At 40.9% G+C, this 24,503-nt stretch overlaps 1 protein-coding gene across 3 annotated transcripts in view; it reads left to right on the top strand.

Annotated features, from left to right (window-relative positions):
• ANO6 (anoctamin 6) overlaps positions 1-24,503 on the top strand; it is a 200,350-nt gene that overhangs the window by 141,315 nt on the left and 34,532 nt on the right. For all 3 annotated transcript variants that reach the window (XM_027093542.1, XM_027093540.1, XM_027093541.1), the window contains 4 exons: positions 4,633-4,738; positions 8,838-8,898; positions 17,838-17,980; positions 20,150-20,227. In XM_027093542.1, the coding sequence (XP_026949343.1) occupies positions 4,633-4,738; positions 8,838-8,898; positions 17,838-17,980; positions 20,150-20,227 (388 nt within the window). The remainder of the gene's footprint in view (positions 1-4,632; positions 4,739-8,837; positions 8,899-17,837; positions 17,981-20,149; positions 20,228-24,503) is intronic.

The following is a 24,503-nucleotide window of genomic DNA, read 5'->3' as shown; positions in this document are numbered from 1 at the left end:
TTCTCCTTCATTATAAAAATCTATTATATAAATATAAATCTTTCAAATAATTTCTCCTTCATGTTTTTCTAAACTTTTTATTTTATATTGGAGTATATAGCCAATTAACAATGTTGTGATAGTTTCAGGTGCACAGCAAAGCGACTCAGACTTACATATACATATACATATACATGTATCCATTCTCCCCCAACCTCCCCTCCCATCCAGGCTGCCACATAACGTTGAACAGAGTTCCCTGTGCTATACAGTAGGTCCTTGTTGGTTATCCATTTTAAATATAGCAGTGTGTATATATCGACCCCAAACTCCCTAACTATCCCTTCCCCTCACCCTTCCCCCCAGTAACCATAAGTTCCTTCTCTAGGTCCGTGAGTCTGTTTCTGTTTTGTAAATAAGTTCATTTGTATCATTTCTTTTTAGATTCCATATATAAGGGGTATCATATGACATTTCTCTTTCTCTGAATTACTTAGTATGACAATCTCTAGGTCCATCCATGTTGCTGCAAATGGCATTATTTCATTCTTTTTAATGGCTGAGTAATATTCCATTGTGTGTATGCACCCACATCTTCTTCATCCATTCCTCTGTCAATGGACATTTAGGTTGCTTCCATGTCTTGGCTATCGTAAACAGTGCTACAGTGAACACTGGGGTGCATGTATCCTTTTGGACCATGTTTTTCTCTGGATATATGCCCAAAAGACCCCAAATAGCCAAGGCAATCTTGAGAAAGAAAACTGGAGCTGGAGGAATCAGGCTCCCTGGCTTCACACTGTACTACAAAGCTATAGTCATCAAACCATTATGGTACTGGCACAAAAATAGAAATATAGATCAATGGAACAGGATGGAAAGCCCAGAAATAAACCCACACACCTGTGGTCAATTAATCTATGACAAAGGAGGCAAGACTACATAATGGTGGAAAGACAGTCTCTTCAACAAATGGTGCTGGGAAAACTGGACAGCTACATGTTAAAAAAAAAATGAAATTAGATCATTCTTTAACACCATACACAAAAATAAAATGGATTAAAGACCTAAATGTGAGACAAGACACTATAAAACTCCTAGAGGAAAATATAGGCAGAACACTCTCTGACGTAAATCGCAGCAATATCTTTTTTGATCTGTCTCCCAAAATAATGGAAATAAAAACAAAAATAAACAAATGGGACCTAATTAAACTGTCCTTCATTTTTTGAAGAATAGTTCTGCTGGATATAGAATTCTTGATTGACAGTCTTTTCCTTTAGCACTTTGGTGATATCATCCCACTCCCTTCTGGCTTTCATGGTTTCTGATTAGAAATCAACTGCTTGTCTTACTGAGGAGTCTTAGTATATGTTGAGTCACTTTTCTCTCTCTGCTGTCAAAATTCTCTTTTCTTGTCTTTTGACACACTGAGTCTGATGTGCCTATGTTTGGATATCTCTAAGTTTATACTACTTGGAGGTTGTTGAGCTTCTTGGATGTACAAATTAATGTTTTCATCAAATTTGGGAAGTTTTTCAGCCATTATTTTTTCACATATTGTTTCCGCCCCTTTCTTTCCCTCCTTCCTTCTGGCACTCCTATTATGTGTCTTGTTGATGGTGTCCCACCCATCTCTTGAGGCTGTGTTCATTTTTTGTCATTCCTTTTTCTTTGTGTTTCTCAGACTGGATAATCTCAATAGACCTAGTTTTAAGTTAGCTGACTTTCTCTTCAGCCAGTTCATACCTGCAGAGGAATCTCTCTAGTGAAGTTTTCATTTTAGTCATTATTGGTCTTTTAAATAATTTTTATCTATTGATATTCTCTGTACAATGAGATGGTCACATACTTTAATTTGTTAAGCATGGTTTCTATTCTTTTTTTTTTTTTTTTGCGGTACACGGGCCTCTCACTGTTGTGGCCTCTCCCGTTGCAGAGCAACAGGCTCCGGACGCACAGGCTCAGCGACCATGGCTCACGGGCCTAGCCGCTCCGCGGCATGTGGGATCTTCCCGGACCGGGGCACGAACCCGCGTCCCCTGCATCGGCAGGCGGCCTCTCAACCACTGCGCCACCAGGGAAGCCCTCTGTTAGTTCTTTAACATATGTATAATTGCTTATTTATGTCTTTGTCTAGTAATTTCAGTGTCTGGACATCCTCAGGGAGTCTCTGTTGACCTCTTTTTTACCCTGTGTTACGGCCAAACTTTTCTGTTTCTTTGTGTATCTTGTAATTTTCTGTTGAAAACTGGGCATTTAAAATATTGTGGCAGATCTGGAAACCAGATTTTTCCCCTCCTCAGGGTTTGTTGTTGCTTCTGTTGTCATTGCTGTGCTGCTGCTATTTATTTAGTTATTTTCCTGAGCAAATTCTGTAAAGTCTGTATTCTTCATCGTGCATAGCCATGAGATCTGTGTACAAAAGCTTAGTTGTCAGCTAATGATTGGACAGTGATTTCTTTAAATACTTGGAACCAATCATTTTTTTGAGCCTTTGCCGAGTGGCTCTGTGTTTGTGTGTTGGGGAATGCCTTCAGCACTCCAGCAGGCAGTTTGCAGCTCTTCCTTAGCCTTTACTTCTTGCTTATGCAGAACCTCAAGGTCAGCCAGTTGAGAGATTAAGGTTTTCTCAGGTCTTTGCTGGTCATATGCACTGTCCACAATTCTGGGAATTTGTTGGAGGTTTTTAACCCTACCCCCACCCCCAGAACATCTCATTATGCAGTTTTTCCTTCTGAGTTTTCTAATCAGCATCTTGTTAGTCTGTGTTGGTGTCACTGCCTCAGGCAATTGTAATGTTAAATAATTCCTGCTAATTACTTTCAACAGACACTCTGGGGATAGGGCTATTTGCACAGCATGAGCTTGAGATAGGTCAAATAGTGACAACTCTCTGGGGATGGGTTTTTTGGTAACTTCAAACCACTTCTGCCCCTTCAGTGGCTGCTAGGCTACCTTGGTTGTGAGACTGTTGGTTTTAAAGGCCACCATGAAGCTGAGGTTATGGGGATGGCAATAAGTCAAGTTAAAGTGCCCCAAATTTTATGGAAAAGATTCAGCTATTTTTCCTCAAATAAGCACCCCTCAGACTGCTGGAAGACTTTGTTTAATTTCCACAGTTCTGCAGAGGTTAATTTTGACAGATTTTGCCAGTGTCTTTGCTTTATAGAGGAGCAAGTTTTCCAAGATCTTTACTCAGATATTCTAGAAGTGTTTCTCATGCCCAGTTATTTTTTACTGAGTTATTTGCAGGGCCAACTAATTCTGCAACTCCAGTCCCATTCACGTAAGAGTCCATCTGCATGGCTTCTCCTAGAGCGAGCAGTGTGTAACCTGTTGTTAGTTTGTTGGTTTTTTCTTATTAATTTGTAGTAGTTTTAAAAATACTCTTGTGAGTAGTCCTTTGTCATTTTTACGTGTTGCAAAACTTCTACCAGTCTGTGACTATCTTTTTTCTTTTCTCTTTATGGTGTTTTAATGAAGTTCTTACTTTTAAAAGATTTTGAATGTATTAATATTTTCCTTTATGATTTAAGCTTTTTGTCTCATTAGTAGAATTTTTCCTTACCCCAAGGTTATCTAGATAGTCTTTTAAATTTAATTTTCATTGTTTTTTTAATAAGTTGGTACTATTGCATTTTTATTTTCCACCTGGAATTGATTTGTATATGATAGGATTTTGTGGTTCAACTTCATCTTTTTCTGTGATATTCCATTGCAGCAGCCCTATTTATTCAAACATCAGTTCTTACCTTACTAATTTGCTGGGCCTACCCTGCATGTACTACATCAGTTTTGGTGTATACAGAGGTCTCTTTCTGAACTCTTTATTTTGTTCTCTTGCTCAGTTTTTCTTAACCTATCCCAGTAGCACCTTGTTCTTTAGGAGATGTCTTGAGTGTTCTGAGGCTTTGCTCTTCTATTCAATTTACAGCTCATATAAAGGAGAAGTAACATCTTCAAGTATTGATTCTTCCAAATTGTGACCATGATAATGTACCCAATTTATATAGGTTCTTTACTCTCCCAGAACAGTTTTATCGTTTTCTCCATATAAATTTCATACATTTTGAATTAGATTTTTATACCTAGGCTCTTCATATTTTTTAAGCTATTGAAAAATGGTGTTTTAAAAACTGTTGCAGGTCTTTAGAGACACAGTTTCTTTTTGTGACCCTATATATATTATGTATACTGATTTTGTGTCCAGAAAACTTACTAAACTCATTTATTCTCACAATTTATCTGCAGGTTTTATTGAGTTGTCCATATAAACAGTTATGTAATCTGTTAGTGATAGGAGTTTTCTTCCCTTGCCATTCCTCCTATCTTTGTTTTTTTGTTTTGTTTTGTTTTTTTTTACTTACTGTGCTGGCAAGGACCTCCACTGAAAAGAAGGGATGATAGCAGGACCCATCATCTTGTTTCTGATGCAAAGGAAATACTTTCACCATTTTACTATTAAGTAGAATGGTTTTTTATAGCAAGATTTTATCAGGTTAATGAAGTTCATTTCCATTCCTAGTTTCATAAGAATTTAGTTTAGTTTTCTTATCATGAATGGATGTTGGATTTTATCATGCTTGTAGAAAGAAAGTCCTGTTCATTAAATTTTTTTAAAATTAAATTTTATTTTTCTCTTTTCTTTAGCAAAGAAGTTTGTGATCCTGATATTGGCGGCAAGATCATAATGTGCCCTCAGTGTGATAAGCTTTGTCCATTCTGGAAACTCAATGTTACTTGCGAGTCCTCAAAGGTATTTTTTTTCCCAAACATTTACAAGTAATGAAAGATGTTTTTTCTTCTAAAAATTTTAGTACAACATAGTGATTATAATTTTTCCCTCTGAGGAATTTAGAAAGGTTGTCAACTAAATCTTCATTTTGAAAGATAGATATAAAATGCATGTGTTTATTCCTTGTTTACAAATAATAAATTGAAATTAAAAGCCTTATCTAAAATCTCCTGAAGGGTCAGTGAGGAACTGTGGAATTGAAACTAATTTAAGTATTTCAGGTAATCAAAGCAGAAATCTCAAACCTGGCTTATCTCATAAATACTATTTAATAGGTTTACTATTATAAGTATTTTCCTTAATTCAAGTGAATGGAAACCTGAAATCTGTACTTGTGTTTTCCCACTTTGAAAGTGTGCTGAAACTCTGCTTGGATTTTTAAAGACCTTGCTGGTCAGATTTAGACTGTATTTATAAAAATGCATAAGAAAGGTTTTGTCTGCAAATGGTAACAGCTATTCACTTTGTCTCAAAACATTCCCACAAAACACATCTGCTTCCCCTTATACATGCAGATGATCTTGAGCTATATGACTTCTTAAAATCCAGGAGGTTTAGGAAAAGCACTGAGACTGGAGAGAGCTTACTGAAAGGCATGCCAGAAACGCCAGACAGGAAGAAAGATGGTCTGCTTGCTTCAGAGAGTTTTCCTGACAACTTTGATGTTTGTAGTAGTCTCCATTGTCTTGATCTTTCCTCTGTCCCCTAGTTCTGCCGTGAAAGTTTAGGAATCTTTATATGACCTCAGAATATTCTGATCTACTCCGCGTAAGTCTTATTTTAACTGAATACACTGCTAAGATAGTGATGCCACTTTATAGTCTATACTTTGCAAAGTTCTTGTAACTATATCATTACTTGACACACAAAACAGCACTGTGAGACTGGCAGAACAGGTGTTACGTCCATTTTACAGATTTAAACACTGAGGATCTGAGAGATTAAATGATTTGCTCAAGATCACCCGCCTAGTAACTGACAAAGCCAGAAAATGATAGCAAATCTGCCTTCCTTGCTATTACCGTGTTCTTCAGTGGCTGACTGTAGTACCAGGCACTCTACTCTCAAACTGAACTCTATGTTTGGAAAATTGTTCCACCCCTTAATTAAGGTGATTGCAGGGTATTGTCAGCACATGGATTTCTACACTTAATTTATGAATTAAAATACATTTCATTTCCCACCCCCCTCAACCAACACAAGTTTCAGACTATAAATATCTATCATAGATCACTCAAAGTAAAAGACTTGGAGCTAGTGAGAGAGAGAACCTGCCTTCCAGTGGTGTTGACCCATAAAGGTCACTAGTTAGTGTGTATCCCCAGGCACTGGATTTAAGGCAAGTGCCGACAATAATACCAGAGGCAAACTGCACTCCACAAAGTACAAATGGAAATTCCATTTTCCTTAAGAAATTATTTTTCACACACCCAACCCACATCTCTTTTCTCATATCTTCTGCTCCACCTAGCCATCCTTAAGCACATGACTTTCAAATATGTCCCTGTGTACATTGTTTTTTTCATTGTTTTGGAAAAAAATGAATCATTCTCTTCCAGTTTCCCCAAAAAATCCCTTGAGTCTTGTCAGAGTGATTCACAAAGGGAGGGAAGCATATAAAAGAATATGAGTAAAAGAATGAAATGAAAAAATAAGGTAAAAAAGGAGAAAAAGAGAAGCACCTTTTCATGCTTTTCTGCTTATTGGTTAATTCAGTCATTTCTTCAATTATACATTTTTATATTCATTTCTTTCCTTTTGGAAAGAGATGGCGTATTCACTAATTGACATGTATGCCAGAATTGTTAACAAATTAGAAATAGAAATAGAAAATCAGGATCAAGGAAATGAAGAAACAATTATGGAAGTAATCAGGATTAATACTGTTCTTGTGACTGAGCATTAAATAAAGTTCTTAGCTTTTAGCTGGCAAGATAAAGAGGAAACATGGTTATGGTGTAATGTTTAGTTCTTTGAAATACACGATTATAAAATTTTGATTTTGTTCCTTTGCAGGAAGAAAGCATAGCAAAAGGTCACTTTTCTAGATTCTAACTGGTTCCTCTGCTTAAAATCATCATGCCTGCGTATACAGCTCTCTCTTATTTCCTGCTCCACCTGACTAAAGCAGTATGCTGACTCGGGGCCGCTGTTAACACAGCCGGCTTTCCCTCTCTGTGCCATCCCGCCAAGCAAGCTAAGCTAAGCTTCTTACCAAGAAAGCTCTTTGCTTATCTTCTTCCCTACTTCCTGCTTCCATGTTGCTCCTGGGGCACGGAGAGCAGAGAGGCCAGCCAGCCGTCTTCTTCTTTCTCTCCGTTCCTTGATCCTTACACAAGTGGCAAAAATGGTAACTTCCTCCAAGCCACCTAACTCCCTCTCATAAGAGTGCAAGGCACATCTCTCGTCTTGAGCTAGGCAGCTGGGGTGAGCTTGGCATTAGCAGTAAACTTGCCTTTTCTTGCTGCTCCTTTTTTTTTCCCCCCTCTAACATTGACAGATGTGCTTCCAGTGGCTTTTTCTCAGCATAATAGGATTTTCTCTCTCTGGAGTGAGGGTGGAGGTGTCAGGGCAGATAGGGAGGTATCAAATAGAGGTTTGCATTGATTCCTAGAAGAGTAACATTGGATAGAATCTTCCAGAATAACATTATAACACGCAGAAATGTTTCTCTTAGGACTTTGCCTGCAATAATTTTCAATGAGGGATAAGGTATGACATTGAAAGACAGCTTGGAAGAGATGGTTCCATGAGAGTCAAAGCTAAAAGACTTGAAATCATGTTCCATAGAGTCCCAGGAGCAGAGGAATAAATAGGTGGGGAGCATTGTTCCCCAGATGGGTCACTCATTTCTCAATTTTGTCTTCCTTGAGCTGGACTTTTGAGAGGAGTAATTGAAAGGCAGTTCGGGACTGTGCTTTCCGCTCAGGGTATATGTGGATGATTGAGGGCATCTATATGCCTTGGAAAAAGGATCTATAAGAAGGTGGGTGGGTGGATATTATTTTACAAAAATAACGTAACTTATATTTTTATGTAGATGAAAGTTTACTCATTTTATATCAGTATAAAGGGCAACATAGAAAGAACCTTTAAAAGAGTTGAGTTTTTCTGAGAAGCAGATTTGAATTTTCTTTGGCACTGGAAAGTTTGCTATTCATTCGTTTATTTGTTTGTTTATTTTTAGCCTATAGCTTCCTTTTCTACCATGTCTTCTTTACTTTTCATAAGATCTGTTATAAAGTTGATATGTTCGCCACTTTTTCCACTAACTTAATAGACCTTTTTTAGGAGCTATAACAATGCTCACTAATGAAAAATCGGTAACTAATTGGAAGATCTTCCAGGAATTCATAGAGGGAGATAGACTATTTTTATACTAGCAAAAAGGGGAAACTTAGCAGAACTAGTAAATAGAGTATGTCATGTATTCCTTCATGATCATTGTACCCTTTGTAACGTCAGCAGAAGCATCTGTGCCTCCTTATCCTAACGGAAGCTTCCATCAGCGATGGTAGAAAAGTCATCATTGGATTTGAGGAAGCAGAGCTGTCTCCTGGGGGAGAGCCATCTCAAAGTAAACCCCAGCTTTGCGCTTCTCTTAACAAGAAATGCAGGAATTCAGGAACTTGCCCTCTGACGAGGGTTGGATAATCAGATGCAAATCATAAATCTAAAAGTTGTTTGGAGTTCATTGTATTCTTAGGGCCATTCTATTTCCTCAAATTCACTATCATAGTCCATAAAAAGAGGCTGTTATTCAAAAGTATGTTAGAAGCTTTCAACAGCGTGGGATCTTAGCAGCTGAGCCTATTTCTTTATCATGATATGGAAAGATTCCATTGGAAAATGTACTCTGGTAAATACAGCAGAGGCTGTTTGCTTTCAAGAGAATGAGAAATCTCATCTGTAAGTATGTAGTAGATATAGTGATTGTCAAACTAGTTAACAGCTTTAAAAGAAATTCCCAAAGTGTAGCATATACAAAGCAGTTCATATTTGCTGACTCCTAGTAAGTGAAGAACATGATTCACGTACATGTTATTATTGTATTTTCCAGAAATTGTGCCTCTTTGACAGTTTTGGAACCCTAGTCTTTGCAGTATTTATGGGGGTATGGGGTAAGTTATGTCCATTTTTTTCAGTTTCCTTTTGCCTGCCTCTTAACTAAAAACAAACAAAAACCTTAAGATCATACAAGTACCGAACTAAATAGCATTATATGGTTTTATATAGGCGATTAAGGTAACCCACTTTTAGTCCCTTGGATTGCCCAAACTTCATCTCCCCCCAGACTCCATTTATAATTCTTAAGGACATTGTATCAATTACTGCGTAAAAAACTACCTCAAAACGTAGTGGCTTAAAACACAGGTTTATTGTTTCTCATGATTCTCTGCGTCAGCTGGGAGATTCTCCAGGCATAGTTCGCCAGGAGGGGTTGGTCTGTGGGGCTCAGCTGGGCTACCTCCTCTGGGTCTACATGGTGTCCCATCCTCCAGTGGGCTGGCCCAGGATTCTTCACATGGAAGTTTAGGGTTCCAAAGAGAAGCAAGACAGGAGAAGCGCACTCCAGGCATTTTTTAAGCCTGTGTTTGCATCAAGTTTGCAAATGTTCCATCAACCAAAGCAAGTCATGGTCAACCCAACAACAATATGAGGAGGTGGGAGGACTGCTCAAGGGCTGGATACACAGGGGCACGATTCACTGGGAGCCATTATTGTAGTAACCCTCATAGCTGTGATCCAACCTGACTTTCAAGGGTTTGGGGTTCGGGAAAAGCAGCAACACAAGGATTACAGGTAAGCTTTCTTCTTTATACACTTCTATATGGGTATGTGCTGCTACTCTTATAATAGTAACATTCTGTTTAATAAATAGAACAGATATGATCCTAAAGAATATAATTTGTATATAGAAGCTTTAATACTATATATTATTTATTTTGAATAGCCTCATTAATGTAATGAGGCAATTATCATTTTATTTAAATACAGACTTTCACATGTTTAATTGATGTAACTGTTCTACCATAGAAGAAAAAATGTCCACTTTCCAAGATAAATGCATTTCCAATTTCATTGTGTAAGTCAAGGGGGAAATAGTGTTCAGGGTGTAGATAGTTGGGGGAAGAAACAGAACCAAGTCTTTTATTTTGGAGAAGACAACACATCAACACATGCAGCTCACGTATAGATACAGCTGTTTACAGGTGTCCTCGGTGGTATTTCTATTTTGCAGTGGTTGTGCCTATGAAGGGTCCTCAGATGAATCACAGAACAGACAGGCCAATTATTTTGGACACTTTTAAGAGATACTAGTTGCCACTGCTGCATAAACTCTAAGGAGGCCAAACTTACCTAATAAGTCACTCTGTCATTCAGACATTTAGCATGTTTTGGCTGGAGGCCAAACACTAGCTAATATTTGACACATGGGAGACTAAAGATCAAAGTCATATATTAAGATTCTCTGTATTTCCTCCACTGTAAAATAATCTTTTTTTTTTTTATCCCCGGTAAGAGGGTGGGTGCCCAACACTTGGGTGGGGTCACTTTTAACTATTGCGTAAACCTCAGTCTCAGCGCTGGTTCATAATCTATAAAATTCTAACACATCTATTGAACTCCATATACTAATGGATGCTGATAGCCCTAATTAAAAGAGACTTTTAAAATAAAGCAAAAAATACTAACTTTGGCACTGGAAAGAAGAACTTCAAGGTCCCTAGCCCACCCTGCTTTCTGTGATCATTAACTACACCACGTTTATAGAACTGACAGGCATACTGAGCCGCTGCTTTTATTTCATCAGATGGTAGAATGCAGAAAACATTTCGGCCCTGCTCGTAGCACCATATATGTATCTTTAAGGATATGTATATATGATGAAGTCTTTATTTTAAATGCCTGATATTGCTTTTCTTGTTACCTCTGCCTTATGAGAACTACTGCTGTGAACCTCATTACAGAAAGCCTGCAATTGCAGAACTGAAGTTTTTTCATATCACCATCATCATATTCCTGCAGCATCTCCTTTGTGCCCAGATGTATGTGGCAGAGTATTTTTCTGCTCCGTAGAAAGTTGAGGGTAGAAAACCTTTTCTAATAAATATAGCACAAATCATGGACTTACTTGAAAAATATCCCCCCTTGTAGGCCAAAGCATTCCATCTACTCACACTGACTCCTAAAGTCCTAAACACCAACTAACCACGATTGAAGTAAAGGTTCTGAACGTATCCTCCCTCCCCATTCCTTGTTGTTTCTTACCTACTTCTGTCTAATGCTCCCTGCCAACCTTTTGGCTGCATGACTGCAATTTTTAATTTTCACCTTTGAGTTCTAGGCTGGGCCTAGAGATTTACCAGACCACTGGCTCATAAGGAGGAGTGGGGGGATTTCAGGAAGCCTTCACCCTAACTAGCTGCACTTGGAGATCAGAAAATGACTCTTGCGACTGTTAGTTTGAGGTCTCTGCTTCTCCAGCTGCATCCATACCAGCAAAATAACACAGTGTCTATAACCACCCTTGCTTCCATTCAGCTGCATTTCTGATTTAAGTGACACACAGATGCATATGATGGGCATTTTTTTTTTCTTTTTGCGGTACACGGGCCTCTCACTGTTGTGGCCTCTCCCATTGTGGAGCACGAGCTCCGGACGCGCAGGCTCAGCGGCCATGGCTCACGGGCCCAGCCGCTCCGCAGCATGTGGGATCTTCCCAGACCGGGGCACGAACCCACGTCCCCTGCATCGGCAGGCGGACTCTCAACCCCTGTGCCACCAGGGAAGCCCACATTTTTTTAATATTCTTTTCCATTATGGTTCATCACAGGATATTGAATATAGTTCCCTGTGCTATACAGTACAACCTTGTTGTTTTTCCTGAGAAATGTATTTTCCATCTCATAGTCTTTCAGTTAGGAAGCTAGAATACAGGCTGAGCAAGCTCATCTGCCTTGTCTGCCTTTGTGAGTGAAGAGGCCTGACTAGTTTCAAGGCCCAATACAATGTCTCAGCCCTTCAGCAGCAAACTCTCGAGGCAACCAGAATGCTCCCGTCCACCAGGGTGTGCCTCGTCCTTAGACATTGCTGGATACAACCACCAACGCTGTGTATTGGGAAGCTTCTTCATCTGATGCATATTTTCTTTCGCTGTTTAATGTCCTGATTAAGAGAACAAGCTGGTTTTGATTCCCAAGGTCCTAGGCAGCCTTCTCTCTTATTATATATTCGTATAGGAGTCCCGTCTCTCACCAGTCAGCTAGAGCTGCCTGGTGTGTGGCTTGCCAGAGAATATAAGTGCGGAGTTCCCCACTGGAGTCCGGCCAGTTGTTTTATTGCAGGAAGAGAGAGAGAGCAAAAGGTACAGAACAGGAAATTCCTGTCCGGCAGCATATGCACAGTCAGCCCAGGTCCCGGTGCTTTCACTCTGGGACGCACAGCACTGAGTCAGCAGCCATGTAGCCCAGGAATACTCCAGAACATTGGGTGGTTATGCTAGGCCCTCAGGGTCTTTCACGGACCCTGCAAAGTTCTTGGCTCTGTGAAATGAGGAACTGAGCAACTCCCACCCATTCCTACAGCTCCCAGGGTTTGTGCCCCTCAAGGTTTCGAGGATTTGCTTACCCAATCATTATGTTTCACCAGGCCATTTCTACGTTGCATGGCAGTTATATCACCTCCCACTCAGAACTCCTCAATTTCAGGATTTGGTAAAAGCAGTCATTTTACCCTTTATGTTCAAGTTCAGGGAGGAAGGGGAAGGGTACCGCTGTTCCTCCCCTATAGCACTGATTAGAATTGTTTCTGTTGCTTTTTGTGAGAAGAGTAGTTTGATTTTCATAAATCATCTCCTGTTGATACTGTTGCTAGATAGATACTGAACAAATAAATGGCTGTTACACTCCCATTTTAAAGATGTGGAAAATGACACTCAGGCAGATTAGGCAAATTACCTTAGGTCCCCAGAGACAAAAAGTGACAAGCACAGAATAAGAGTTCTGCAAATAATTTGGTTGTCATCAGTGTTTAGATCAATGACAAAATGCAATGTATAGTAATAAAGTTGTAGCAAACTTTTAGAAGGATGCAGAAATATTTATTTGATATAATTGCACTGCCTTGTGTGGGGTTCTGAAAAATGGGCTGGAAAATGATGGTTCCACATCCTTGGTCCTACCTCACCTACACAGGTACAGACTCTTCTTTCTGTAACAGGAATAAGAAAGCCCCAGCCTTCCAGCCTCATGAGATCAGTCCTGTTTGTTTCATCTCTGCCTACCTGTAGGTGCCAAAACACAGACGGACTTTCATGTCTTGCATCACAAATTCTTTTAAAAATAGATACAAATTCATGAAAGTAAGCTGCTTTTTTTTTAATAAAGTGAAAAGTAATTTTCTTTACTTAGCAGAGGAGGAAATTGAGGATTTTCTTCATTGAAAATCAATAAAAATTTCAAAAACATCTGTATGTCTAATATTTCAATTAAAATGACAGAATTTAGAGGGATTACAGAAACACAAGGACGGTATCCAAAGTGGCTTTAGAAAGCTTTTTCCAGGCTGGGCTCATAAAGAGGCTATTAATGGAAAGACACCCACTTCTTTAGGTTGGAAAGGGCCAGTGGTTTCCTCTGATGTGCAGTCCTAGTGCTTTGAGTGAGTTGTGGGGTAGGACGGTATGCATGATGATTCCTCAGTCTGTCTATCCTGAGTAACTCCCAGCAGTCAAGGGGCTAGAGCTGCCGCAACCTTACCCATCAACAGTCACATCCTCATCTCAGCTCATCCAGGCCCACGTGACTGGCGGAGCAGAGTGTGGTGGACAGTGGACTGTCGGGCATAGCAGGGAGCAGTGGGAATCAGCTGGGCCCTCCGAGTGGATGATTCCATCCTTCAGGCGTCCCAGGTGATGGAGGTTCTCCAGTCCCTGGGATGACTTCCCACAGTACATTCATTTAGCTAATACTTATCCAAGTGCCTGCTGTGTGCTAGTGTTTCCCCTGGGAACAGTACCAAATCCCTGCCCTCAAGAAGGTGACATTCTAGTGGGCATGATAAACAACAAACGCGGAAGCAAATATAGGTCAGGGTGCATGAGTACTATGCATTTTGAAGCGCACAAGTTGAGGTCAGCATAGGGAATAAAGTGTGCCCTTGCGGACAGAATGTACACTAGCATTGGACTGATTTCATAGTTGCAGAGGGGGGACACAGAGTGGAAAGAACTTCATGGGTGGAAGGGGTAAGGCAATGTTGGCAGTAGAATTCTCAAGTAAATTAAAAAGTAGGGGTCTTCTCTTTGATGGGGATGCGTGGTATTTATCAAGGAGATGGGAGCCTAGGGGACTTTGGTAAGTGGGTGGCTTCCTATGTATACTGTGCCGCTTCATATGCAGCCCAAGGAGAGTTGGCTCATTCCCCCAAGCAGGGGTCTCTTTTCAGAGTATCTGCCCATGCAGCCAGCATGGGTCAGGTGGGAAGCAAGAACAGCCAGATGCAGCTTGGTCCATAGTTACCTGCTGCCCTCAAGGCTTTCCTTCCACGGATGCTTCATTTCCCCCTGGATAGAGGCAAGGGCATGAATGGCTGGGCAGGTTCTCAGTGGTGCAGGCATCACTGTCCATACTGAACACTCACCAGCAGGGGCCCCTTGTGTTGGCTATGGTCTTGGCTCGATGAGGCTGTAGGGTAGCTGAGCTGTGGCACCATGCTTCCATTCCCGCAAAGAGGGCTTTTTTTTTTTTTTTTTTTTTTTTGTGGTACGCGGGCCTCTCACTGTTGCGGCCTCTCCCGTTGAGGAGCACAGGCTCCAGACGCGCAGGCTCAGCGGCCATAGCTCACGGGCCCAGCCGCTCCGCGGCATGTGGGATCTTCCCAGACCGGGGCACGAACCCGTGTCCCCTGCATCAGCAGGCAGACTCTCAACCACTGCGCCACCAGGGAAGCCCAGAGGTCTATTTCTGAAGGTTCTGGTCAGGAGTCACAAATGCTCTCTTACCCATAAATGAGGAACAGGCTCTTTCATTTTGGGAAGCCCCCACAGAAGGGGAAAGAGGCCCGTCCTGAAAGCAGGAGAAGCCAAGTCAGTCCTGCTGTCAGAGGTCTGACATGAGTCAGTGCGGTTTCTCTTAAAAGTTGTTTACTTAGAGGATTTGGAACATTTGGGTGACCTGAGAGTGTCAGGAAATAATACCCAAGGGCTTTGTAGCTTTCACTCTCCAGTGTTAATTCATCCCCCTGTAGCTGTCATGCAAGGAGATGGAACTTGGTGGACTACAGGCCATCACCTCCGCTCCCTGATGGGGCCAGTGGATGACAGTGTCAGCTGCAACTTGGGGGGCTCTTGGGGGCTGGACATCATTCCTATGTAAAGAGGCCAGGAAGCCTCACATAACTACCACACTGGGTTTCAAAGTTCCACAGGGGGACTAGCTGCCTTCCAGTTGCCCAGCCAAGTAGGAGACAAGACGTGGCCTCCCCCACTAACTGTGTGCTCTTTGCATCCATTGACAGCAGCGTCTATGGCAGAAAGCTGAGCTGCCGCCTATACTTGCTTCTGAACAGCAGGTAGTCACAGCAGTGGCATCGTGAGGGTTAGTGTACCCACAGAGACAGTGGTGGGATGGAGGACAGTTACTAGCATTGTGTCCTGGAGGAGCAGTGTTGGAATCAGGCGCTGGGCAGGCACGCAGTGATGGCATCTCAGCAGAGTGGGTGCCACGGGGCAGAGCCCACGGAAAGCAAGTTATGGAGCAGGTGGCTTGGGCAGTGCCGCATCGTAAGAAGGGCTCGGGCTCTGGAGCCAAGGATGCCTTGGTTTGATACCTCAATCCTTATCTCGGGCAAGTATTTGAAGTTTTCTGTGCCTCTGTTTCTTGGTGTCCAAAATGGGGATAGTAATAATAGTTACCTCAGAGGGTCATGAGGGCCGTTACAGATGTTGTGTCATTAAGCTCACAACAGCCTATGAGGTAGGTTCTATTTCCCCCGTTTTCCATGGCGGGGGGGTGGGCAGGCAACAGGGGCTCAGGAAGTTGAAGCACTTTAACCAGTAGTCGTACATCTAATGATTGTCAGAACCAGAATTCGAACTTGATTCCAAAGTCCAGATTATCTCTGGGAAGTGGGTGCTTTGAGCATTTCCATTGTCCTTGCCGTCTGGGAGCATTGCGTTCATGTTCCTCAGGGCCCATCCCGAGCTTCCCCCCATGTCTCCGGCTGCCTGCAGCGGGGTCTGCAGGATTTCAGGGCAGCTGGTCTTTGCTCCGCACTCAAAGGCTCCCTGTTCTCTACAGGTTGATTCACAGCCCTGACTGCTCAGTAGAGCTTTCCAAAAACAAAAAGCAATGCACAGGGCCACTCCAGACCAATAAAATCAGAATCTCGAGGGTGGTGCCTGGGCTCAGTATTTTTCAAAAGCTCTCAGTGCTTCACGTGCAGGCAGGGTGAGAACTACCCCTCCGTAGCTCCTTTAGTGAGCTCATCCACTCATGCTCCAGTTACCACTGGAAACAGGAAAAAGTCTCGGCTCAGCCTAGATCTTTCTCTGGAGTTCTAGACTTTGACCTGCCTACCGGGTATCTCCCCTGTGGCCCACAGGCAGCTGATCAGAACCAAATCAGTAATCTTCTCTCTCAGGCTTGCTCCTCTCCCTGCCCTTCTTATTTCAGGGAATGGCACTAGAATTTAGGACATCGCCAAAGCCAGAAAGCTGGCGGGCATCCTTGACCTCTTTCGCCCCCTTCTATCACACCTGCGTGCAATCTGTCAACCTGCTAAAACGCCGTCTTCTCTCACCTCCCAGCTGAAGCAGGCCTCATTGTGGACCTGCCAGTAGGTCTCCCTGCCTCTAGTCTCTTTCTCGACTTCCTTCAATGTCTCCTCCGCCTTTAAGGCACACAGAGTCCTTCGTGATGTGCCCCTGCCATCTCTCCACCTGGCTGTCCCACCCACCTCACCACAGCCTGTGCTCCCTTCCAGTCTGTTTGCAGCTCTTGGAAAGTACCTGGGTCTCTTTGGTCTCTTGCCTTTGCACGCACGGCTCCCTAAGGGGAAATGGCCTTAACATTCCACTCTCACCTGATCAGCTCTAAACCATCGCACAGCTCACCCCAGTGGTCCCCTCCTCTGAGACAGCCTTGTTACATTGTGGCTCTGTGTGCCCAGAGCACCTCATGCTTACTTTGATCACAGCTGTCTTAAAAGTCCACTGTAACTATCACTTCACTGTAATTCCTATACACCTAGGAGCTCCTTGAAGCAGGGACCATACCTTTTTTTCTCTTTATTCTCAGCACATAGTAGAGACTCAAAAATATTTGTGGATGGAACAGTGTTTATTCCAGAATTTCTATATAGGAATCGCTTAGGGGTATCAGTCTGATTGGAAGAAGGGCCTAGGGGATTTACCCTGAAACCACATTTTCAATGAACATTTAATGTTGTTTTTGTCTAGTATTTGAAGTTACAAATCTTGAAAAATAATGATTTCTAAAAATTATTTTATCCATACTTTACACAAGATTGAGAAAAATACCAGTTTTCCACATTGAAGAATGTTGTTTTAATTGGGGTGACTTGGGTGGTGGAAAACAAAGATTTGGGGACCACTGAAGCATTCTCATCCCCGCACCCCCAAGCCCTTTGGAAGGAAGAGAGGGAGAGGGATGCAAGGAGGAGCAGACTAACGGGTGGACCATGAACTGCTTTGAATTATAATAGTTGCTTGTGTTGTTTTGTTGGCAATAATGTGTTAGGAGCGGATGCTTTAGCAGTAGACACAGTCAGATGCCTTCTGACCATCCCATTACCGCCCTTCCCATGACCTATGGTCTGTTTTCACAAGTTGAATAAATGATCAACATTTTCCTTTTAAAAAAAGCATTAACTCATTTTTCTCTCTTTTAAATACTAGCATCGCCTATAAATAAGTAAAATTAGATTTTATTGACCATATACACAAGTGTTGTGGATAATTCATAGTATTCAGTACAGATTTCTGAAGCATCAGTCATCACTGAAGACCCACATGATGCTGTTCTCTCTTTGGTAGTTACCTTGTTTTTGGAGTTTTGGAAGCGGCGCCAGGCAGAACTTGAGTACGAATGGGACACTGTCGAGTTACAGCAGGAAGAACAAGCCCGGCCAGAATATGAGGCACGGTGTACGCATGTGGTGATAAATGAGATCACTCAGGTAAAGAGTATGTTATCTAGAGGCAATTCAGTCTGTGTATTGCAGGGGTTCTCAACCTTGACTGCACACTGGAATCACGGAGTAGGGGCGGGCGCTTAAAAAATATTGACGCCTGGCTTCTGTTGCTATATACTCTGATGGTACTCAGTGGCCTGGGGTGCCTTCTGGCACAGGAATTTTTTAAGCTGCTCTGGTGATTTTTAATGTACAGCCAAAGTGAAGGAGCACTGCTAAGAACAGTAGGCACAGGCGATAAATGTGGTCCCTTCTTTCATAATAACAATAAAAATGAAAAAAATGAAAAACCTCTGACATAAATGTATAAGAAAAGATGCGTTGATTTGTGTCCTTTCACAGTACCAATAAAAATTAGACTCTATGACATAGATGTAGAAGGAAAGACATTGGTTTTCATAGTTGATTCTCAGTGTTTCACATGGTCCTTCATTATTACAGCCACCTTTTCATCGTAGACCAGCTCCTTTGTCTTGCACGACGCCTCGGTCACTGCTCCCCCTTCTGGTTGGTACGTGCACAGAGTAGGGTGACTCTTATCCTAAAATCAGAGAAAGGATGAAGAAGGGAAACATCTGTTGAGGCCAAACTATATTCAGGCCCCATGCTAGGCATTTAATCTAATTGGAAAGGTAAATTTGCTGCTGTTACTGCTGCTGCAGAATTAAAAAATAAAACTATATAATGTCTTTGTATAAACATTCCAAAGCCAGTGAAAGACAATTTTTTTAAATCATCTGCATTATTGCCTCTTTCCATCAACACAGAAAATCTGGAGCTAATTGTACTTGTAGTCATCAGCATAAGGACAGTAGGTTTTAAATATGAATAACTCTTGGAAAGAAAATGCTTTTATCAAAAGCATCTGAAAATGTCTCCAACCATAGACTTTATAAATTGACTCACAGATTTACAGAATGTTGGCAGTAAAAGGGTCTGGAGGGAGCAGTTCAACCTCCTCATTTTATAAATGGAAAAAAATGAGGTTCAGTTACCCAACAGAAAGCGACATTTGTCTTTTACAATGTAACAAGTTTTAAATAATCCCCATTATGAATCGTTCCCATTGTTTAGGACGGAAGATGGGGGTCAAAGCATGTGTTGGTAAAAGATTGTACATAATGAAAGCTGAAACTTAGACAAAATCAGATGTTCATAACGTTTTTGAATACTGAAAAACAAAAGCTTATGTTATTGGCAACATACTGAAGAAAAGACATTTTAGAAATTTAAATCTGTCCATTTTAAATTTAAAATTGCCAACTAATAAGTTAAATTTCCCTTGTAACATTGCTTGTTAAAAAATTGAAGATGAAGGTTCATTTCTCCTTATCATTCTTTCTCATCTTACCTGGATTGAGAACACATCCTCAGTGTCTAGAGAGGCCAGCAGTGTGGTGGTGAGGCCTTGGGAACAAAACTGCCTGAATTCACATCTGAACACAGCAAGTTACTAGCTGAGTGATCTTGGACAACTTGTTAGGTTCTCTGTGCCGTAGTTTCCCCAGCTATGACACAGGAATAAGAAAGTTGCTTCCTCATATGATTGTGGTAAGGATTGATTGAGTTAATAGATAGAACCTACTTAGAATAGCACCTGGCAGAGAGTAAATGCCATGTCCTTGTTTGCAGCTATAATCACACTGTTGATTTCATTTCTAGAAAAATCTACATATATTCATATAAACTATAAAATGGAAACTCTAAAACTTCACAGTTATACCTAATATACCTAAAGGTCAACCAGAAAACACACATTGGCTCCCTAGTACTTGCAGACATCTGTGAAACTTTCTGTCCTGCACAGACTCTGGGTTCTCACTGCAGTCACTTCTAAAATCTAAGACAAGCTCGAGAATGGTATTGTCAGATACCCAGACTCCTGAACTCAGATCGTGGCAGATAAACAGTTTATTATTCACATTTGCATTTTCAAAAACTATTACGAAAATGAACACTGAACACGTTTTGCTGTATGTATGTCTGAAATTGTTAACAAGCAAACATGCAAGTATGAGTAAGGAGGCTGTGTCTGAAAACTAATTGTTTTTAAAAATTAAGCCTAGGATTCAGTGACCAATTAGGAGAAAAATCATTTCGTTGGAGGAATCCCTTGATTGACTAAACTTCTTCTTTTTTTTTTTTTTTAATTAGGAAGAAGAGCGTATTCCCTTCACCACCTGGGGAAAGTGTATACGTATAACCCTCTGTGCCAGTGCTGTCTTTTTCTGGGTAAGAATCTGCCACAGATTTTTCTACTGTCTAATTTTATATGTTGAGAAAACTGAAAGTCGAGCTGGAAACTGTGTAGTTTCATAGAGAAGATTGTTTCCAGAGAACAGCTCAGCCACCACATGGAGCAACTCTCAAGGTTTCACAATATCTTCTGCTGCCCGTGGCTCTTCGAGCTCCTTTCACCTCGTTTGTTTAAATCAGATCTGTGGTTCAGGATTTTCAAGTTTCTGATGAAGAGACCAGATGGGAGGCATCAAGAATTCTAAAATTGCCAAGAGTAACAACTAATATAAAACGTCTAGGAATAACCTTAACAAAAAGATAATAGGAACTATTAAAAAAAAACATAAAAACTACTGAAAGACATAAAAGAGGCCTTAAACAAATGATTCTGGATAAAAAGACAATGTTTCTAAAATATCAGAACTTATGAAATTAGTTTTGGGTTTATTATGAATAAAATCATATTAGTAATATAATAATAAGTAATGTAATGAGAGTTTTATTAGCTCAAGAACAGTCAGCTCAGAGAACAGGACATGAAGCCCAGATATGGACTCACTAATAATTTAATATATGAAAAGGAAGGCATTACAAATCAGGGAGATAAGTAAAGATCATTCAATAAATGGTAATGGAACACTCGTTAGCTATTTGGGAAAAAAGAAAAGATTGAAATCATGCTATGAACCACATACTGTGATAAATTCCAGAAACATTAAAAAACATTTTAAAAAGTAATACCATGAAAAACTAGAAATAAATCTTGATGAATATACAATCTCTAGATGTGGAAGAAGTTTCAGAGGAAAGTATTTAAAGATTTCCATACATCAAAAGTGTCCTAAGTTTAAACAAAACACCAGAGGAAATATTTGTTAACAAAAAGGGCAAAGGGTTAATTCCTTCAGTACGGAAAGACTTCAGAGCACTTCTAAGACAACACCAAAAATCTCAGGAGCTGAGAAGGCAGAGAAGATGAATACACATTCAGAAAGGGACAAAATATTGTGGCAGATGTCAAACCTCAGTGGTAATTAAATCAGTGCACATTACAGTGAAATACAATTTTTCACCTGTCAAGTGATAAGCCTCTGTGTTTGTAAGGCTGAAGTGTCATAGTACTCCCATACCTGTGCTGTTGGACTTTTACGCTGCGCCAGCCTTCTTAGAAAGCAGCCTGGCAGCACATGTCAGAAGTCAGAAATATTCATATGCTTTAATCCACTAAGCCAGCTTTTAAAAACTTTTAATCAGGAAGTATTTCAAAATGGCAAGTAAAAGTCAGACATATATATATATATATACACACACATATATAATACATATATAATATTTTTGTTTATATATAAATGTTATATAAATATTAATTATACATACTATATTTATATATCTAAAACCTCAGCCAAAATGTCCTCCTTCCAACCCTTCATACAGTAGAAAATTGTGCAGCCATGAAAAAGTATGTCCACGAAAATATTTTATGACATGTAAAAATGTCATGATTATGATAGGCTTAAGAATAAAATTAATATGTGAAATATTTTTTATATGAAAACAATGCATAGTTCTGAAGGAATTACACCTATCTATAGATGCATTTTTTTCCTATTTTTATTCTTCATTTTGATAGTTGGAGTCTTTCAATTGTAGGTGACAGAAAATCAATCTCCAGTTGGTTTAAACAACAACCAAAAAATGGGGATGGGCGAGATTTCTTGGTTCCTGTAACTGAAAATCTCATGTCTGAGGTATGACTTCAGTCAAGAGTAGATACTGTAGCCCAGATGATGTCAAGGCTGGTTTTGTTCTGTCTTCACTCTGTGTCCAGTGGTGTCCCAGCATGGTGCTTCTAGGCATCCCTCATGGGTGCAAGATGGCTGCAGCTTTCCAGATCTCACATCACATCCAAGCCAAGAAAGGTCTCTTTTAGCAGCATCCCCTGTTGACAGAGGAAGCTCATCTTTCACATGGGCACTAGCACATATCTCCTCACATCTTGGTGGCTCTTTTTTTTTTTTTTTTGCAGTACGCGGGCCTCTCACTGCTGTGGCCTCTCCCATTGCGGAGCACAGGTTCCGGACGCGCAGGCTCAGCGGCCATGGCTCACGGGCCCAGCCGCTCCGCAGCATGTGGGATCTTCCCGGACCGGGGCACGAACCCGCGTCCCCTGCATCGGCAGGCGGACTCTCAACCACTGCGCTACCAGGGAAGCCCCTTGGTGGTTCTTAATAGGTTATTTGCCAATCCTTGAATCAGGTGCTGAGGCCAATAGGATGAGACACCTGTTTGTCTCAAACCAATTGGGATCTACATCTGGAGCCCTGGGGAGGGTGGGGCAGTCGAGCCCAAACCACTAGACTAAAAATAGAAGGGAGATTATTTACCCTAAAGCAAAATCTAGGTCCTCTTCTAAGACAGGGGACAGATCCAGGGCAGCAAAAGCAATCAGTGTCCACTACCAGGTACTTTCAGATTTTCTCTAATGAGCGTATATTAAAGTTATGATCAGAAAAGAGGATATGTAATCAACTTGAGGAAGGAGAATGAAAAGTTTTCCTGTCTCCTAAGAAATATTGAACCCATTAAGTGCTCTGAAGAAAAATGGAAACACGTCAAGTTTGTAAAAGTTCTGAAATGAATTAGAATTCATTTCATAAGCCACGTAGGGGGCAGTGCTATATAAAGGTTTGTGTATCTTTGGACTCTGAGTATCTCAGTTCTCTCACTTACTAGTTGCTTAATTTGGGACAAATAGCTTCATCTGTGTGTGGCTCTATTTCCTCATCTGTAAAAAGAGAATACTACGTACCTCACAGGATGGTTGTGAGGATTTAAAAAATATATGTGTGCTGAAGCAATAGTAAGCATTAAAGAATCTTACCTATTATGATTACTTAATATGTAATTTAAAAAATTAGTAGCCGAGTTTTAAAATATGTATATACTATCAATATTTAAATGGCCTGTATGTGTTATGATGAGAGGAAGACTCGATATACCTTCTCTAATACATTTTTCTCAGCCTTAATTAATTTTCACATCTAATCATACACACACACACACACACACACACACACACACACACAGTGTCATTCCTTTCACAAGTATGAAGCCTTAACTGTGAAGAAAAGGAGACAATGAGAGAGATTAAAGGAGCAAATATAATGCTTTCTCTACAAACTGATAGCTTAAAAAGTAAGAAAGACATCTTTTTAACACTTTGGTCACCATAATCATAGCTAATATTTAGATAGTACTTTTCATGTGCCAGGGCTTAATGTCCTAATTGTTTTTACCTGTAGTAACTCACTGAAGCCTCACAATAATCCTATAAATCAGTTGCTTTTACTATCCCCTCATTATATGGGTGAGGAAATTGAAACCCCCAAAGGCTAAGTAATTTGCACAAGGTCCCCCCAGCTAGCGGTGGAGCTGGGATTCGAACGCAGAAGTCCGGCCATGCTCGTGGATCACTCCCTCTACTGCCCTCCGCAGGTGGCAACCAGCCTCCCTCTGTGACTGTAAACAACATGACGTGATTTGCTTGGTACTGAAATTCATATTCTGTGTAGCTTTCTCTATCACGGCAGTCATCACGAGCCATCGGAGACATTGAATACATGCTTCTGGAGTGTGTCCAAGAAGGTAGACGTAAGGAAAGCAGTTTAAAAATGGGACCTTTGATGTACCTTGTTCAGTGGCCAGAGAAAACCTGCCTAGTAAGGAAGTGAAACCCTACCAGTCACACGCAGATTATGTTTCACACACCCCCACTGACCTTGGGGCTATGCAGTCAAAACTACAGTAGACAAGGAAAATGAATCCTGTGCAAGTGCAGGTATAAGTAACTGCCAGTTTAAGGTCTCAAGATCCGAGTACGAAAAGTGTGTGAAGCGTTTATCATCAGAGACCTGCCTGCTGCCATTTCCAATAGTGACCTTGGGGCGTCTCTGCAGCTTCACTGGTCCTGTTCAGAATCTCCTCAGCTGCGGGAACGAAGACAACAGCCAGCACATGCTGACCCCTGAGTCAGTAATAGGTGCTCTGTTGGAAGGAAACATATCCTCTTAATGGATTACAAATGAGCAAAACCCACTCATTCATAACCTAAATAATTCCATAATTATTATTCTACAAAGGGATGTTTTCACTGGTTCTGCTATCACAGACTTTTTTCTTCTACCAGAACATGCTACCAATTACTCCATTTTTACCCCATCTGAAGATTCTCTCTCTCTCTCTCTCCCTCTCCCTCCCTCCCTCCCTCTCC

This window comes from Aethalodelphis obliquidens, unplaced genomic scaffold (assembly GCF_003676395.1).
Source record: "Aethalodelphis obliquidens isolate GAN/ISIS:26980383/991018 unplaced genomic scaffold, ASM367639v1 scaffold84, whole genome shotgun sequence".
Classification (NCBI taxonomy): Eukaryota; Metazoa; Chordata; class Mammalia; order Artiodactyla; family Delphinidae; genus Aethalodelphis; species Aethalodelphis obliquidens.
Note: the sequence above shows the minus strand (reverse complement) of the source record. Positions and strands in the feature narration are given on the sequence as shown.